Genomic DNA, 17608 nt, shown 5'->3' with positions numbered 1-17608 from the left:
TCACCATTGCACTGGCATGAAGTGAGGACCAAGAACCCAACAACTCAACCCTGTGCCACGTACTGTATGTTCTCCAGTATTGTGACTGAACTGTGCCTCGGAGCCTTCAGTCAAGCCTAGCTAAGCTGTTAAGTGTCTGGAGATCTGTGATTTACTGCCAGGGCCTGGTTGGGGAACCTGACAGGTAGGCTGGGCTGAGGAATAGGGGCTGGCTCCAAGTCACTCAGTGAGCTTTGAAGACTCAGCACTGAAAGGCCTCAGATGGAAGGTGCTGAAGCTGAAAAGGGGATTATGCAATTGCAGACTGTTCAACAGTCTTTGCTACTTTCTGTGCACCTGCACTGGAGAAAGCAGGTGCTCTTAATGTCACAGGAGCCAGCCTATCCCAGTCCACCATTTTTCAGAGGTAGTAGGTCTTTCCCACACATCTGGAGGGTGCCAGGTTGGAGAAAGGTGGCTTTTATTAAATGTAATCCTTGTTAGATTGGTATCCTGTCTTCCCTCCGGGAATCTAGGACAGAGCAGGTATGGAGTGCTTCCTCCTCAAATTTTATTTCTGTAATGACAGCCCTGAGAGGTAGGTTGAGTTGGGGGAAAGCCTTTCTTTCCCCCAACTTAACCAGGTCCCAGACTCTCCCAAGGAACTAAGGATGGACTTTGACCTAGTTCATTGGCTTAGTTGCTACATCGCTCTGGCTTTTTAGCAGTTTTGAGCAGGTCTCACCTTGGCTGACCACCTGTCCAGGCAGGCTGGAAGGATGGTTGCAAAAAGCAGCCCCCCCCCCACACACACACCAAGGCATGGGAAAGGAACAAGGGGCTGGAGCATGGATCTTTGGCAAGGTCCCCAATTGGCAATTTAGCCACTGCGGTCCGTCCTTCCTTGCCTGTGCCACGGCTGTAATTCTCAAGCCCCTTTCTTGCGTCACCAAGAAGGTAGTCACTTTGGGTCTGCACGTTGATTTCCTGACTTCATTAATTAATCTTTCAGGAAAAGGGTTGGCCGCTGTCTGAACGTGGGTGTTAAATCAGCCATTGGTGTTTGTGCGCGGCGCTGGGGCATCCCAACAGCCTGGCAGCAGGCAGCAGTCTCTCCTTACTCCTCTGTGCTCAAGACCCATTGAAACGTCCAGACCCGTCGAAGCTCAGATTTATTTCGCGGGGCAGCAGCTCAGCTAATCCCCCAACTTGTTCGTGCTTGGGGGAGGGGGGGAGAGAAGAGAAGATGCATTGAAAAGGCTGAGCCCGCAGGCTGTCTATGGGAGTTCGGTCCCCATTGTGAGTCTAGTCTGCAGCTGCGTCTTGTCCATTCATCCCTGCCCTGCCAATGTGGGCTCTGACGCGACGGGAGCTCGCCCAGAGCTTGTTCTCAGCCTGGGTGTGTGAGCAGAGCAGAGGCCTTTTTGTGTTCTGTCTCTGAGTTTCGCCAGGCAGGCCTGCAGAAATGTGTGCCGACCATATTATGCCTTTTGTTCCCCTGCCAGGGCTGGAACAAAGTCGCTCAGCCCCATGGGATCTGTGGTGGAGGGCAGGCGCGCTTGATGCAGAGGGAAGGGCCATGCTTCTGGAAGAAGGGAGAAGTGGGCTGCCCCATTCTTTTGTTTTATGGGTGGAATTCACCCTTCTTCTCTGCCGCTGAAGGAAGGTGAAGAAATTGACCAGATGCTTAATGCTTTCCTTTCTTCTGCTGGGGAAGAGTCCTGCTGAAGTCTCGTCACAAATGTTAGAATATGGTCCTTTTTTTAAGTTGCTACCACGGGGCAACCAATTCCACTTTTCCTTCCCCATTCCTGCCTGCAGTCCCACTATTTCTCCTTAAGTGTGAAGGCAAGAGAACAAGGGAAAATTCCCAGCAGAATGATGGAGAGGAAAACATCCTTCCTCTTCTTCGTTTCCTACGAAGGCAAAATTGAAAATCTGGTCAATGTGAAACTGGCTCATTATCAGCTAACCTAAGGAAGGGGGCAGGTAAAAGTTTTCCATACTGAAGGGGTTGCACTTGAGGCCATCAGTACAGCCCCCACCCCTAACTGCCCAAGGGATGGGAAGCCACAGTATTCCATCTTGGCTTGCATGTATAGGTTGGCCCATGATACTTGGAGTAGATGGTCCTAAAGGACTTGAGCCATAAAGGGCTGCATAGGTAATAACCAGCTCCTTGAATTGGGCCTGGAAGTCAACCAGTGACCAACACAGATCTAGCAAAATAGGTGTCATTCTGCTCTATCAGCTTCTGCCATTCAACCAATGAGCATCTGCATTTGGAGCCAGCTCTAGCTTCTAAGTCGTTTTCAAGAGCAGCTCCATGAAGAGTGAATTGCAATAGCATAACTAGATGAAAAGGGGAGGAGTCACTGTGGTCCAGGAAGGATTGCAAGTGGTGGACCAATTCAAAGTTGGCCAGACATCCTCCTAGCCATGGCCTCCACTTGCTGTTCTAGGTCTCCCTAAGCAGAGAGGCTGACTAAACTAAGCATGTTGTATAAATGTAGCTATTAGGTTTGTAACTGACCTGGTTGATCACATCATAGAGTATAGTAATGGTGACTTTCAGTTTCCTACAGGAAAACTAAAGGATGTGACGGACCTTTAAGGAAGTGTGACTGTGTATTTGATCAACACAAAGTGCTTCTGTTTCCAATCCGGTGCCATGGCAGGCATGTTAGACCCAATTAAGGCAACCCAGTGGGAGGATTTGTGTCTGGACACCATGCTAGGGAAAAGGGGTTGGCCGCTTTCCCCCCAAAAGACTCCACTAAAATTGCTTCGGTTAGAAGAATATCTGGGAAAGAATTAAGACCTCCCCCCCCCCCAGTGGTGTCATGCCCATTCAGTTTGTGGGAGAGAAAGCAGTTGCTTCTTACCAAATTAGAGAAGAGGCAGGAGATCACTCACAGAATGTCTTGATTTTTATTATTGTTAGTTTGTCCAAGATACGTCTGGGTTGGGGGTGGAGAGGGAGAAACTTAATCAAGGAAATAATGGGACGTGGTCTGTCCTCTTCCTGTTGAGCTAAATAAAACAGCTGCAAAATGGAAAAAAAATCAAAGACTACTGTGGCAATTATGGTAAGAAATGAAATAGCTTACAATTTGTCCTCTGGTGGCCTGCCAAAAGGTACTGGAAACATCAGCCTCTGCATTTATAGTCATGGAAGTTTCTTGTTAGGTTTGAGTCCAGGGAGCCCTGGTCAGGTCGGTAAAGGGATTGACTTTATCCTGGCTTTTTCCCACCTGATATTCTCCAGATGTGTTAGGTTGCAGTTCCAGGATTCTTCCCAGCATCTCAAGAGAGAGAAGCTGGGGGAAATCCCTGTTTCTCATAGTTGTTACCTCTTTTGCTTTCCCATCCATGACTTCCTTTCGCCTCCGTTGGGCCTTTTTAATATTAGGAGAATCCGGCCTGCTTGACCTCATCCAGACCAAGCTCCCATAGCCCATGATGGGAACCGTGAAGGTTGTTTGGTATTTCTGTCCCTCCCCTCTCCACGCGAGAGCTCCATTCCTCATCCTTGATAACATGCAATGCCTTAACTTTCCTAACAATTCACACAAAATGCAGGTGGCCTCTTCCATATGACTGATTGGCATTAATTGCATTGGCATGGAAAGAAGATGATACAGCTAGTCCTTGCTTAACTACCACAATTGGGACTGGAAGTGTGGCTAAGCGAAGCGGTCATTAAGCAAATCCAACCTGATTTTATGATCCTTTTTTTGCAGCGGTTGTTAAGTGAAATGCTGCAGGCATTAAGTGAAACATGTAGTTAAGCAAATCACGCAGTTCCCCATTGATTTTGCTTGCCAGAAGCCGGCCAGAAAGTTAAAAAATGGCAATCACATGACCATGGGATGCTGCCACTGTTGTAAATGTGAACCGGTTGCCAAGCGCCCAAATTGTGATCATATGACCGTGATGCTGCTGCAACGGTCCTAAGTGTGAGTTCCTGTCATAAGTCGGTTTTTTCAGCACTGTTGTAAGTCCGAACCATCACTAAACAAATGGTTGTTAAGTGAGGACGACCTGTACCAAAACTTTTGATAAGTAATAGCAACAAAGTGACTTCTCTTATGGTGGCTCTGGTGGTTTTAATCAAAAGCAGAATAGATCCCACATGTTTCCATGTGTCCATTCCTGACTTGGCAAACCATATTGTGATTACGTTGCAATCTCTGGCATGTAATGCATTTCTTCACATAGGGAGATGGACTGACAGGAAAGGTAGAGCTTCATTAGGCATCCAAAGCTGACTGTGTGATGAAGGATGTCCAAAGAAACCAGTGTTGTAAGACACCTTTAAACTAGGTTTATGAAACTGGCTATTTGAGGAGCATTGTCATAATCAAGGAGACTGGATATTGTTTAAAGCTGTACACTTCCTGTTGATGTTCTGAACAAATGTCATTTCTTTGTATTATGATGTGTTAAATTATGGGTGAACATTGCCATTGAACCCAGGGGAGGATTTCAGTGCAGATGTTGTGACATGTTCTACTGATTGATGAAAAGATAAGAACCGGAAATAGTGATTAGCTTAACACATCGTACTGACCATGATTTGTATCCGCCAGATTTGTTGAATAAGCCCTAGTCGTTAAGTACAAGCAGAAAAAGGTTACGACACCCTCAAGCCTTTACTCAACCGTTTGGTTTTTTGACAACAGTATGAAAATGATTTGCCATTGCTGTCTTCTGGGATGTCTTTTGAACTTCCCAATATAGTCTTGAGATTTTTCTGGTGGTCTCCCGTGCAGATGGCTAACCACAAACTAAAACCACCATGGTTGGGTTCATACTGCATGCCGAAACAAAAACAAGCCACATTCTGATATAACATGTTGAGTAAACCAGCTAATTATGGTTTATTTGACAAACCACACAGTATCACAGTCCTGGAAACAGATGCGACTGCTGTGTCCCTGCCGAAGTACTGCCTTTGCACTCCTGCACGCTCGAAAGTACCTTTTCACAGTCAGATTGGAAGACTGCATGGGGCTGGAGCGCTGTTGCTCAACCTCAGCAACTTTAAGGCAGCTGGACTTCAAGTCCCAGAATTCCCCAGCCAGCATGAGAAAAACTGCCCTAGAGTAAGCATAAATATGCAAAATAAATGAAGGCAGGCTCTCAGTTTTTACATTCAGAGTCCAGGTAACACCCCACATTCTCTGTTCCCAGGTTGTCCGGCAGCTGCTGTGTTTCCCTTTGAATGTTAGTCAGGCTGCAGACAGTGGGAGAATAGAAGCCGGCGAGACAGGATCTAATTGCTCCATGCCCGCATGATTTCTCAATTGTGATTTGTTTTCAAGCAGTTTCTGTAAGTGGGAAGGGGGCTCTTTGAGGAGTGGAGGGGAGAAATGCCCAGACAGCTCTACCCCCTCCAGTTTTTTCAACTCAGTCCAGCTGGAAATTCAGCTGGGAGGTCAGATGCCCAGGGAAATGGGAACACACCATCAGCTCCAAACTGGAGCATGTGTTCACCTGCACCTCCAGTCAAATCACTGGTTAAAAGATAGCAAATGATGGGAAAGGGCCCCTTTCTGAGCAACTGGAGAGCTAGCATGTGCTGGGATTGCTCCAAGCCATTATTGGTTGGGTTTGGTGGCTGGCATATTATGAGAAGCCAGGCATTGTGATGCATAAACCTTAGTTTGTGAGCCTAGGGTGTTTATGGCTTAGCATTAGTAGGTAGTTGTGGCTTAGCCAGCGAGCTGTGATTTAAAGAACATGGCTTAGTGTGAAACTGAGTGGAAGTGTAGATCCCGAGTCTGGATTAGGCATACCTCCATGCGTTTATACAAAAAATGTTGTGTCTGAAGGAATAAAGTCTTACTGAAAATTGATCTTGGGAGAAGTTCCTTCTTCAGCAATGATGCCTTTCATTTCCCAGTAAACAATAACTCATCCTCCCCAGGTCTGTAATTAAGTGCTGGGAGATCTTCCGGTGTAGTGGAGGAAATTAGCCCATGGAGATAAACGTCTGTCGTCTGTGTCAAGGAATTCTGTCCCGCACACATTTCCATCTGTGAAGCTTTGTCTTTGGCCTCCTTGGGTTCAGTGCTGTGCCCTCTTGGGAACACCTCTCCCATCTGCCTTGGCTCGGGCGGCAGGGGCCCTCTTCCCTGAAGACCACAGTGTGCTTGGAGGAGGACCTTTTGGAGGATAGCTTTGAAGGTATTCCATCCAACCTGCTCCTGTATATATAAGAACATAAGCAGTGCCCTGCTGGATCGGACCCCCGGCTCATCTGTTCTCATAGTGGCCAGCCAACTGTACAAGGAAGTCCACTACAGGCAGTCCTTGACTTACGATGACAATACCACAATAGGAACCAGAAATTTTTTTGTTACACAGTGTGGTCATTAAGTGAGGCATAACGTGACTGCACCCAATTTTGCTACCTTTTTTGCTGCAGTCATTAAGCGAATCCTGCGTGTTTGTTAAGTGCAATGTCACATGATCATCATTTTGCTATCTCTTGCTGGCTTCCCTATTGACTTTGTTTGTCAGAAGCTGGCTGGGGAGGTCACAAATGTTGATCACGTGACCACAGGGTGCTGCGACTGCCGTAAATGCGCGATGGTTCCCAAGTGCCTGAATCGCAATTATGTGACTGCAGGGATGCTGTGGCGGTCATAAGTGTGAGGACTGGCCGCAAGTCAGTTTTCCCAGTGCTGTTGTAACTTTGAATGGTCACTAAATGAATGGTTGTAAGTCTACGACTACCTGTAGTGTCTCAGCAGATGGTCTCCATAGGCAGTCCCACTGATATCAAGGTTAATACTGTAGCTATTGATCCCCATGACTTCCATGAATCAGTCCAACCCTTTTTGAAGTCGGCCAAGCGGGTAGCCATCACCACATCTCATGGTAAATGATGATGTTGCAATCATCATTTTAGTGCAAAGACTGGCAAATTGCAGCTCCAGAGCTGGGGATCAGTTGTTCTTCCAGTGGACTTCCAACACAAGAGATGGAAGTTTATGTACCAGATCTGTTTTTGCTCACTGATTTCAGTGTATGGTTTATTTTCCTTTGCTGTAAAATCAACTACTGCCTGTTTCCAGAGCAGAATACTAGGCATCTGTGTGTTTTTCCAAGTTTCCAAAATTCAGATTTTTGTAAAAATGATTTGGTTTTGCCATTCATCACAATCCGTGTGGCCCATAAGGTTTGACAGTTACTAAAATTTATTGCTGGGAATGTCCCCTAAAATGGCAATTTATGGAAACTAGTCAGCTCCCATAGGACATCTTTTTTTCCCCCTGGTTCCACCTGCTGGTGTGTCTGGGTCCCATTTACTTGGTGGAGAATAGTCCCTGGCATGATGCTCAAAGGCTTTAATGAACCACAACACTGCTAGGGTGACTCGGTAGATGTTTCTGAAAGATCTGTCCTTTTGTTCCTCTCCCTCCCTTTTGCATAGGGAGTGAACTGTGTTGAAGGAAAATTTTACTCTGCGCTGCCACCACACAATATTGTAGCCGTCCAGAATTCCCTGTGCAGCGCAGCTTGAGGGAAGAGGATTCTTCTACTTTCTCTAAGCATTGGTCTCTGGAAATGGGGTCAGGGAGCATTTCAGGTGACGTGGCGTGCGTGTGTAGGCCAGCCGTGTGGTAGGTTAGTGCTGCCATTGTTGCTTGGTTGGTCATGACTCTTGGTTTCTGCATAACATCTACAGCTGCTAAATCCCGTAAGAGATGTGAAAGAGCAGCGTCAACGAGAAAGCTTGCCTGGGCTGTAACTGGGCATCGGAAGGTTCTGCTGACAATGCTAAACGAGCTCGTATCTTTCTGCTCTAGGTGATAGAGGAAAGGTCACGAGTTAGCTTGCTCAAGTGAAATACCTCTGAAGTCTGCACAGGTCTACACAGAAGCAGGTCATCTCCAGAAGCTGTGCCCATGATTGGGCGCTTAGTGAGAGCAGCAGGCCTGGTCACGACATTCGCCTTTGGCAAGAGCCCAGAACAAACCTTTTTTTTTTTTTGCTACTGAAAATGAAGGTAGAAAATCAGACCTGGCCAGCAGCAAGAGCTGACAGGCTTTCTGGTTAAAAGCTACATCTCCCTGACCAAGAAAAATCTGGCCATTTTCAGCAGGATGTCCTTAAAACTCAGCTACTGTTTGGAAGGGAGCATGTTGGGGAGTTTTCCCCAGGCAGAAAAATAGCCAGTAAGTGCTTCCAGAACATTAGAGCTGGTGTGATATTAGAGGTTAGGATGTTGAACCCAGATTCTAGTCCTCCTTCGGCCATGAAGCTTTCTTGGGGACTTTGGGGCAGTCTCTCCCTCTTGGGCCAGGGGCCAGTGTGAGGTAGTGGAGAAGGTGCTGGGCTAGGAGTGGGGAGATGTTAGGTTCTGTCCACCTTCAGCTGTAGAAGTTCACCAAATGACGTTGGGCCTGTCCTTCCCTTTCAGCCCAGACTTCTTCACCGTGTGGTTCTTGTTGGGGAGGAAACAGGACTGTATTATGTTTAGATATAAGCACATGTCAAATACAAATGCTGGAGATCTTGGGGCATTTATGTTTAAGCAATCTCTAATCTCTAAAACAGTCTGCATTATTGCTTTCTCCTAAATTTGGCTGGCTGTGAACATTATCCTTGGATGGTTGGGTCAGCTGGCAGTGCCAGTGGCTTAACTCATATTCCAAAGGAAAATAAATCCTAAACCTTCTTAGGAGAATCATGGCAAATGATTGATTAGGGAATCAGGATCCAGTCTTGTACCCACTTCCCTGGAAACAGGCCTCACTGTATTCAGCCGAAGCGTCTTCTGAACGACAACATAGAAGGTAGTGCTGCTGCCTTTGTTTTGCTTTAGGGTGTTGAGTGAACCTAATCATTGCAGTTTCTAAGCCATGATTGGTGGCTTTAGGGTGTTGTGTGAATTGCAGAGGTGGTTTTTTTTGATCCACTGTTATTCAGTGGCTTAGCAAATGTGGGAAGACTGGATTTAACCATCTTGCTATCTTCAGATTTATTAGGAGTTAAGTTTTGGAGTTCCCAGGCTGCGTGGAATTGGCTAGGAATTCTGAAAAGTCTAGTCCCAACATACTTTGTAAATGCCTTTTGGAGAGTTCCACACCAAATTTCCGTTTTCTTTCCTCTTGGCAATAAGCTCAGTGAGTGTGTTCCTGCCCACGTTGGCAGGCCAGCGTCTTCTGAGGAAGACGAATGACCATCATTAAGGCTTGTCAGTTCCAACACCCTATCAAACCATGACTAGCAATGGCTCCTCCAGCCACAGGCATGTGTTCCTAACCATGATGATGCCAACTTGGAGAAATGTGCATTGTGATATCTCAACCCAAACTTTTGTCCCTTTGCAATGCAAATACAAAGGGATGAAGTGTGCGTTGTGGTTGTGGTGCGCTTCTTGTCTCTTGCCCTTCCTCGCCTTCCTGTGGATGTCTGTGCTTCAAGCCATAGTTTCTGATTTCAGTTTTCCCAGTCAATGGCAAAACATCACGCTGTATAATCCATCTTCCATAATCAACCCATAATATCCCCAGTATTGTTTCTATTTCATCAAAGGAGGCAGGAATTTTGGTCTCTTCCTCATCTGCAGCTCACTCCCAAAGGAGACACAGTTAGGTTTCTGGCAGATAACCATCTCTGTCAGTGTGCTTAACGGAGTCTTTGCTGCTCTGCACTTTAATTTATTTTTAAAACTTCAGCCTTAGGATAAAACAAACAGCCCGGTCGCTGAATGAACCCCACTGCAGAAGTTGCCTCTTTCTGCTTGGCCTCCCATTCTCTCTCTGTGTTTGGCCATCCTTGCTAAAGCTTGTAAATCATGTTTGGTCCATGGAGAAGCAATCCTGCGTGGGGTGAAGGGGGGACAGGAACAGAAGGTGGGGCAGGCTGGCCTCTTGCTGACCTTGGAAGGGAACGCATTTCTCATTCAATTCACTGGGGAAGCCGGTGGATGAAAGGGCAGGGTGGGAAGCTGATGCGCATGATTAGGGAGAATCTATTATGGTCTGAAATTGCCCGACAATAATCAGACACCGTAAGAGACAGCAGTTGTTCCTTCCAAGCTCACTTTCTTTCAGGAAGATCTAGTGAGAAAGCTTTCTTCTTTCCAGTTTCCCTTTTCTGAATCATCTGTTTGGTCTGGATTTATACCTGGAAGTGGATAGATGGAAGGGAGGAAGGGCTAATTCATGGAGCCGCAAGGTTGTTGGTTAGCTTGGGCTTAATCCCTGTGTGAACCCAACAGTTGAGATTAAAAAAACAAATTTTATGGTGTAGTACCTGGCCAGTTTTGGCCTTGTCAGCAAACCGTGGCTACGTGCAGTGTATTAACTAATTGGTACATGTCATGTCATTTCCAGCTTTAGGTGGAATCCGTGGCAAGGTGCCACCCCTGTGTTACATGCAGTGCACGTAAAAAAATAGCAGGGCTTGGATTGCACAATCATGCCTGCCCTCTTGACTTTTGACTGCCTCTGGGTGGAATAGTCACATTACATAATGCTTCTTCACATTTAAAAAAGACCCTCTTGATAGAAAACAGGAGGGGAAATGGAATGGATTAGAACTCTTCCCACTGGTGTGTTAGATACCTTCTTATAGGGCATTTAGAATAAAATAGTGGCACTTTTTTATTGCTGTGTTAAGACTTAAGCATTATCTTTCGGGTGGGATAAGGTATATGCTTTATGCTCAAAAGGTTTGGAGTTTGGTAATATGATGGGGGAGCCCTGAAAAAAACAGTTTGTCGGAATCTGTCATATTTACGTTAGTTACTTGTAACTGAGAGCCAGTTTGGTGCAGTTGTGAAGGGCTAGAAACCGGGAGACCGAGAGTTCTAGTCCTGCCTTGGGCATGAAGTCAGCTGGGTGATCCTGGGCCAGTCCCTCTCTCTCTCAGCCCTAGGAAGGAGGCAAGGGCAAACCACGTCTGAAAAACCTGGCCAAGAAAACTGCAGGGATTTGTCTAGGCAGTCTCCGAGAACCAGACACAATTGAACGGGTTAAAAAATATATATCATTAGATTTTAATTTTGCTTTTGTTTTTGGTCAACTCAAGGCAGCCTACATTCCTAATACTCTTGCCTCCTATTTTCCCCCCAACAACAACCTTGTGAGGTGAGTTGGGCTGCGAGAGTGTGACTGCCCCAAAGTCACACAAGTGCCTTTTGGGCCTAAGTAAGGACTAGGATTGACAGTCTCCTGGTTTCTGCCCAGCACTTTAATCACTACACCAAAATGGCTCTCATATGAACCATGTTTCCTCCGTCCCCATGTCCAGTCCCAACATCTGGGTCTCCCAAATGCCCTTTGTCTCTACTTTGATTAGGAGCTTTGAAACATTTTAGGATGAATCCAGGTCTCTAGAGCAGTGTTTCTCAACCTTGGCAACTTGAAGATGTGTGGACTTCAACTCCCAGAATTCTGGGAGTTGAAGTCCACCGGTCTTCAAGTTGCCATGGTTGAGAAACTCTGCTCTAGACTGTATCAACTAACTTCCAGCATTTGGAGTCCCAATCTTTAAATGTTCTTTGCCTGAGATCTTTCCTTCTGTTTTGGTCTACTGTACTTCATTTTTCTTGGAATTTATCCGTTGTAAGTCTTTGTTCTGTTCCATTCTTTGTGCCTTTTCCCTTCATTTGGTGCTGAGTGGTCATTCTTCAACCTTCTGGACTCTACGCTCACATGTTTCGCAGGCTGACAAGGTGCATGCATTATGTCTTTCATAGCACCACATGTGGATTTGACAGCCCTAAAAATAGCCTCTGAGAAGCCTGTCCTTATAGCTCAACTTTTCTCCTGGTTGTTCCCTAGTGCAAATCATGTGTTTAAACTTTGGCCATTGTTCAGCAGCGTAGTCAGAGGCCCCAAGAGCACGGAGGAGGAGAGGAGAACGTCTTTTCCTAGTGAAGAGCCATCCGGGAGAACGGTCTTGCCTAGGAAATCCATGGGAATGGAGCAGAATTGGCTTTAAAAGCAATGCTGGTCAGCCCCCTTTTCTGGAAAACGGCTCCTTTGCAACGGGCTGGTTGGAATTCTAAACTTGGAGTTCACTTGACCGTTCCTCCTATGTGCCACTTTTCTTCAACCTCCTGACCATTTCTGTATCTAACTGAATTTTCATCCGGGATGCTAAGTGTCTTCTCTTTCTGATCTGATTTTTTTTCGGAGATGAGTAAAATTGTACAGTTGTATCTACAGCTTGTGCTGTTGAAGATAGGGATCAATGCAGATATTCAGGCTAAAGATCTGGTAGCATTTTTGTTGACTTCTGCAAGCCTGGCCCTAGCTTAGCACTGGAAAAAGAGAACTATGACTCTGGACAGTTGGGTTCAAAATGCCTGGACTGTTGCCCCAGCAAAAAGGTTTACCCATGCTCTTGGGTTTCATTAGATGAAGTAAAAGCCAACACTGTTTTTTCACATATCTGATTTGATAGTTTCTAACAAGCCGGGAAATTACTGTATAGCTGTCCTCCACTGGTTGAATATATTATGTGGAAGGAATATTAAGGCAATAGTAACGTTTGACTTTGTGATCCTTTTATAAGATGTGTGTGTGTGTATGCTCCTATATATATGGGTGTTGTAAAATTAGTATTTTGGTTAAAAGTATTTTTAAAATACCTAAAAATGTCTTATAGGACTTAGGCTGCAGTCTTTTTCCAGTTGCCTTGGGAGTACAGGGAGTCCTCAACTTACAACCATTCGTTCAGCGACTGTTCGAAGTTACAGTGGCGCTGAACAAATAGTGGTTACAACCGGTCCTTGGAGTTCTGGCTGTCCCAATACCCCCGGGATTGCAATCTGTGTGCTTGACAACTGGTTCGCACTTACAACCGGTTGCAGCGCCATACAATTACGTGATTGCCCTTTGCAACCTTCCCCGCCGGCTTCCCCAGAAAGTCAGTGGGGAAGCCGGCAGGGAAGGTCGCAAGCTACTCAGGTAAGTCTTCCCCACCTGCGCACTGTCCCCCAGCCCCTCTGTGCTTGTGCCACACTTGACTGGCTACCTGCACACTCTTTGGTTTGTTTATGATTCAGTGCAATGTACCAAGCACCAAAATTGATTTGTTTAGTTAAAACTTATTCAAATTCAGTCTTGTATATCCATGTATCCTGGTCTGGGTCAGCATCTGGGCTTCAGGAAGCCTTCTCACCTGAAGGCCATGGTAATAAAATGTTGCGTTGGATAACATTTCTCCGGGAATTTATAGGCAGCTTGAGACTGAAGGCGGATGTTGCAAGGTGCAGGTTTGTTTATTAGCTGCACGCTCTTTGAGGATTACTGGTAGCAGGAAGTAATCTCTCCTTTCTCCGCTTATCACCGCTGCTGTGGTTTTTTTGAACGTGCATTTTTAAAAATACAGTAGAGATAAGCAAAGTAAGGTCGGATGGCAATTACAAAATCAGTAGGGATGAACACGAAGGAGCTACTTTCACCTTGCATCAGATTGGCGCTCCAAATCAAGATGACCTACACTGGGTTGTCCTTTAGATGTGGCTGAGCTACAATTCCTAACTTTCCTCAACATTGGTGTCACAGGCAGCAACATCTGGAAAGCCTGGTTGGTCTACACTTAATCGACACTGAAGCTTTTAGAGTAGAATCTTCCCCATTGCTACCCAGAGGGGACAGATTGACGCTAAACACCTTTTATGCAAAACGTATCTTTTGCCGTGGAGGTAGGGTTTCTCTGCACATCGTGTCTTATCCGTGGGTAACTTAAGCCCATTCAATTTTTTGAGTTCGTACAATACACTGAATCATGAACTAATTACATTGGCCCAGTTCGCTTAAAAAAAAAAGAAAAGCTAAAATGTGGTTTGAACACTGCTTGTCCTACAAGCTTGGTTTTCCGATGTAGTAACAAGGAAAATAAATTGATCAAGAAGACGTAGGAGTTATGTAGCTTTCTCCAGAAATACTTTATAGGAGAATCAACGTGGGATGACATTTAATTTCAATAAACTTAGGAAAAAAGCCAGTTGGCATGAAAAAATAGGGGTTTGACAGAATAATAACACATAAAACAAGCATAGCTCTCCTGGATTACATCCTAGTCCTGCATTTTGTTTGGTGTTATGGCAACCTGTTGCCTCTGGAGTGCTTGCAGACAGACGTGGACGCAGAACTTCTCCTGTTCCTGTTTTTTCTTTTTTTTTAAATTTTATTTTCTATCTTGCCTTTATTATTTTTATAAATAACTCAAGGTGGGGAACATACCTAATACTCCTTCCTCCTCCTAATTTCCCCACAACGACCCTGTGAGGTGGGTTGGGCCGAGAGAGAGGGACTGGCCCAAGGTCACCCAGCCGACTTTCCTGCCTAAGGCGGGACTAGAACTCTCATACCACGCCTGATTGGCTCTTGGGCTGAGAGAGGGGGACTGGCCCAAAGTCACCCAGCCGGCTTTTGTGCCTAAGGCGGGACTAGAACTCTCCTACCACGCCTGATTGGCTCTTGGGCTGAGAGAGAGGGACTGGCCCAAGGTCACCCAGCCGGCTTTTGTGCCTAAGGCGGGACTAGAACTCTCCTACCACGCCTGATTGGCTCTTGGGCTGAGAGAGAGGGACTGGCCCAAGGTCACCCAGCCGGCTTTTGTGCCTAAGGCGGGACTAGAACTCACTGTCTCCCGGTTTCTAGCCCAGCACTTTAACCACTAGACCAAACTGGCACTTCTATAGATGACATTTGGAGGCACCTAGAGGTAACACTTAATTGTCAAGACCAAGGGTCTTTTATAGACATGTCCTCCATGAATATATCCAATCCCCTCTTAAAGCCACCCAAGTCAGTGGTGATCGCTATGTCTTGTAGTAACGAATTCCACAAGTTAGTTATGCCCTGGGTGGACAAGTTCCTTCTTTGTGCAAACATTCCGAACTAAGGAATCCCCTTCTTTCCTTTTCTCATCAGGAATGGGTGTGAGCCCCTTAATAATGTTGATTGTCCTTTTTTGTACTTACTGCAGCTCTACTGCATCCTTTTTCAAAGGTGGTACCGTACCTTTCTTTAAGGATGTTATGATGTTGGCAGTTTTATTTTCACCCCCTTTCTCTTTCCTAATAATTCTTAGTGTGGAATGTTCACAGCCAGTTCACACTGAGATAACCTCTTCATTAATTGTCCACTATGACCCCCAGGTCTTTTTCCTGGTTAGTTATAGGCAGCTCAGTCTTTATGTGAAGTTGGGAGGTTCCCCCCAATGTGCATCATTTTACATTTGCTTAAATTGAAGTGCATTCCCATTTGGCTGGCCATTCACATAGTTTAGCAAGGGATCCTTCTGAAGCTTTTCACAATCGCCTTGGGGTTTTTGCTCCTCTGAATATCTTAGTGCTTTCCACAAACTTGGTCAACTTTCTGAGTGTTCCTAAAACAGGATCATTTAAAGCACTAGTCCCAACACTGTTCCTTAGGAACTTCACTTATCACTTCACTCCATTGAGAAAATTCCCCCTTTATTCCTACTTTTTGTTTCCTGGTGTTTTTTTTTTAAACCAATTAGCAATCTGTAAAAGGATCCTCTTATCCTATGGCAGTTAAGTATGCTCGAGAGCCTTTGATGAGGAATTTTGTCCAAAGCTTTTTGAAAATCCAAGTAGATAGCTTAAACAAGGTCATCTCTACCCCTGTGCCCCAGTGATAGAAAAACATTTAAAAAGTCGCCTGAAATCTTAGGATCTTGTGCAAAATCTTGGCAATTTATTATCAAAAGATTTGATGGGGGTTCTTAAGGACAGTATTTCAAGGTGCCCTTTGCTACCAGCCTGTCCTAAACAGTGTGGTCTTTGAATTCTGTAGATCAGTGTTTCTCAACCTGGGCAACTTTCAGATGTGTGGACTTCAACTCCCAGAATTCCCCAGCCAGCTTGGCTGGCTGGGGAATTCTGGGAGTTGAAGTCCACACATCTGAAAGTTGCCCAGGTTGAGAAACACTGCTGTAGATAATGGCTGTGTCACATCCTATTAGAGAAAGAGGCCTATTTGGCAGATCCAGGTTGATTCCAAGGAAAATAACTTCCAAGAGACCTTGGAAAAAAATTGAAGGGTGGCTTGTCATTTCTGAAAGAAAAAACAAAATAAAATCTTCTGGTAAACTGACTATCCTGCTAGTGTCAGGAGTGGTGCTTAGGAATAACGGGCACATCTCTATTTTGGATTCTGTTTCCAGAAAGTGATCCAAGTGTGAGTGCAGCTGATAATCGTGGTATATCTGTATCTGCCACCATCTTTCAAAAACCATGGCCCTGTTTGTTTTAAATGCTGCCTTATAGCCTCTTTCCTGTGGTTGCACCCAATGTCTTTGTGGCCGTGTGTATCGGTGTCTCTTTCCAAGATCTCAGCTGCTCTCGAAGCCTGAATGTCCAAGCAAGAAACGAGAAAGAAGGTCCATTTTCAAATTTTGCCTTAGCCAAGTCCTTGGTAGGTCATCCTGTGCAAGCCAGTTACAACTTCAGTTCCCATTCGTATATGAAATACAAAAATACTATTTGCTGAGTTTATTAGGAATGCTGTATGGATTATAATGTTAAGTTTGGGTGTTCAGATCACAATAAGACATACTTTGTTAAGTAAGCCCTGGTGGCTTGGTGTACATATAACACAAAGTCATTTTTGAGAGCATCTGGTAGACATGCTGGCAAAGTGGCTGCCATGGGAGGTTTGCATATTTACAATGGCAGACTTGGTCAGTCGCAAAGCACCTGCTGACCAGGAGGCAAACTAATCCCAAGGAGCTCTCTATCACCCTCTGGGACCTTACGAGACTCAAAAGTGTTTCTGCAGACACATACGATGCTAAAAGTTGGTGGTTTGCTTTGCAAGATTCCAACTTCCTGTTCAATTTAAGAGGTTTTCTTTTCTTTTCTTCAAAAATTAGCTGGGGCAGGAAGTCTGGTGCACACAAAGAAAGGTGATTGGAGACACCTTTTCTGTACTGAGCCGTGTGCTGTTTGTGGAATGTTCTAGAAGCTCTAAAATGTTTTTCAGCTGCTGGGTTCTCACATCTCTCTCTTTCCTCCACTTCCCATTTTTGTTTGTTTAGCAGCTGCTGCAGGCACTTACCTGCCACCCCTCCAGCAGGTATTTCAAGCTCCTCGCCGGCCTGGGATAGGAACTGTTGGGAAGCCCATCAAACTCTTGGCCAACTACTTTGAAGTAGACATTCCCAAAATTGATGTCTATCACTATGAAGTTGACATCAAGCCAGACAAGTGTCCACGCAGAGTCAACAGGTAAGGCAAGTATTAGCATTTGGCCATTTCTTCTTCCCTCTAGCCCTCACTACAAACCTCAGGTGAACATGTTCCTCATCTTCTAGAGGAAGAACCTGCGGGCTGGGAGGGGGCAGGAAGAGAGAAAAGCATGTAGAACCATTTCTTCCTATCTGTTGGCACGTTTTGAGAAGCCTCATTCCTTGGCAGAGCTGCTTCAGCCTACCTGGCTACTTGGCATGGTTCAACTTTGCTATGATCGTAACCGCTCCCCTTGCTTAGGCTGGCTGGGAGTCAGATGAATTCTTCAGTGCCCCCTCTCCTGTTAAGCAGGGTGTTATATGTCTCTTCTCCTCCCTCATCATCTCCGGTCATGCCTTGGCGGCTCAGGAGAAAACAGAGCCTTGATCTTCATCC

At 45.5% G+C, this 17608-nt stretch overlaps 1 protein-coding gene across 2 annotated transcripts in view; it reads left to right on the top strand.

The window, feature by feature from the left end:
• Nucleotides 1-17608, top strand: part of LOC134503352 (protein argonaute-1) — a 68048-nt gene that overhangs the window by 13986 nt on the left and 36454 nt on the right. The window contains exon 2 of one of the 2 annotated variants that reach the window (XM_063312134.1): nucleotides 17023-17212. In XM_063312134.1, coding sequence (XP_063168204.1) covers nucleotides 17023-17212 — 190 coding nt within the window. The remainder of the gene's footprint in view (nucleotides 1-17022; nucleotides 17213-17608) is intronic. The other variant, XM_063312135.1, reaches the window with a different exon arrangement.

The sequence above is a fragment of the Candoia aspera genome, chromosome 10 (genome assembly GCF_035149785.1).
Source record: "Candoia aspera isolate rCanAsp1 chromosome 10, rCanAsp1.hap2, whole genome shotgun sequence".
Lineage (NCBI taxonomy): Eukaryota > Metazoa > Chordata > Lepidosauria > Squamata > Boidae > Candoia > Candoia aspera.
This window is presented reverse-complemented; position numbering and strand designations above follow the sequence as displayed.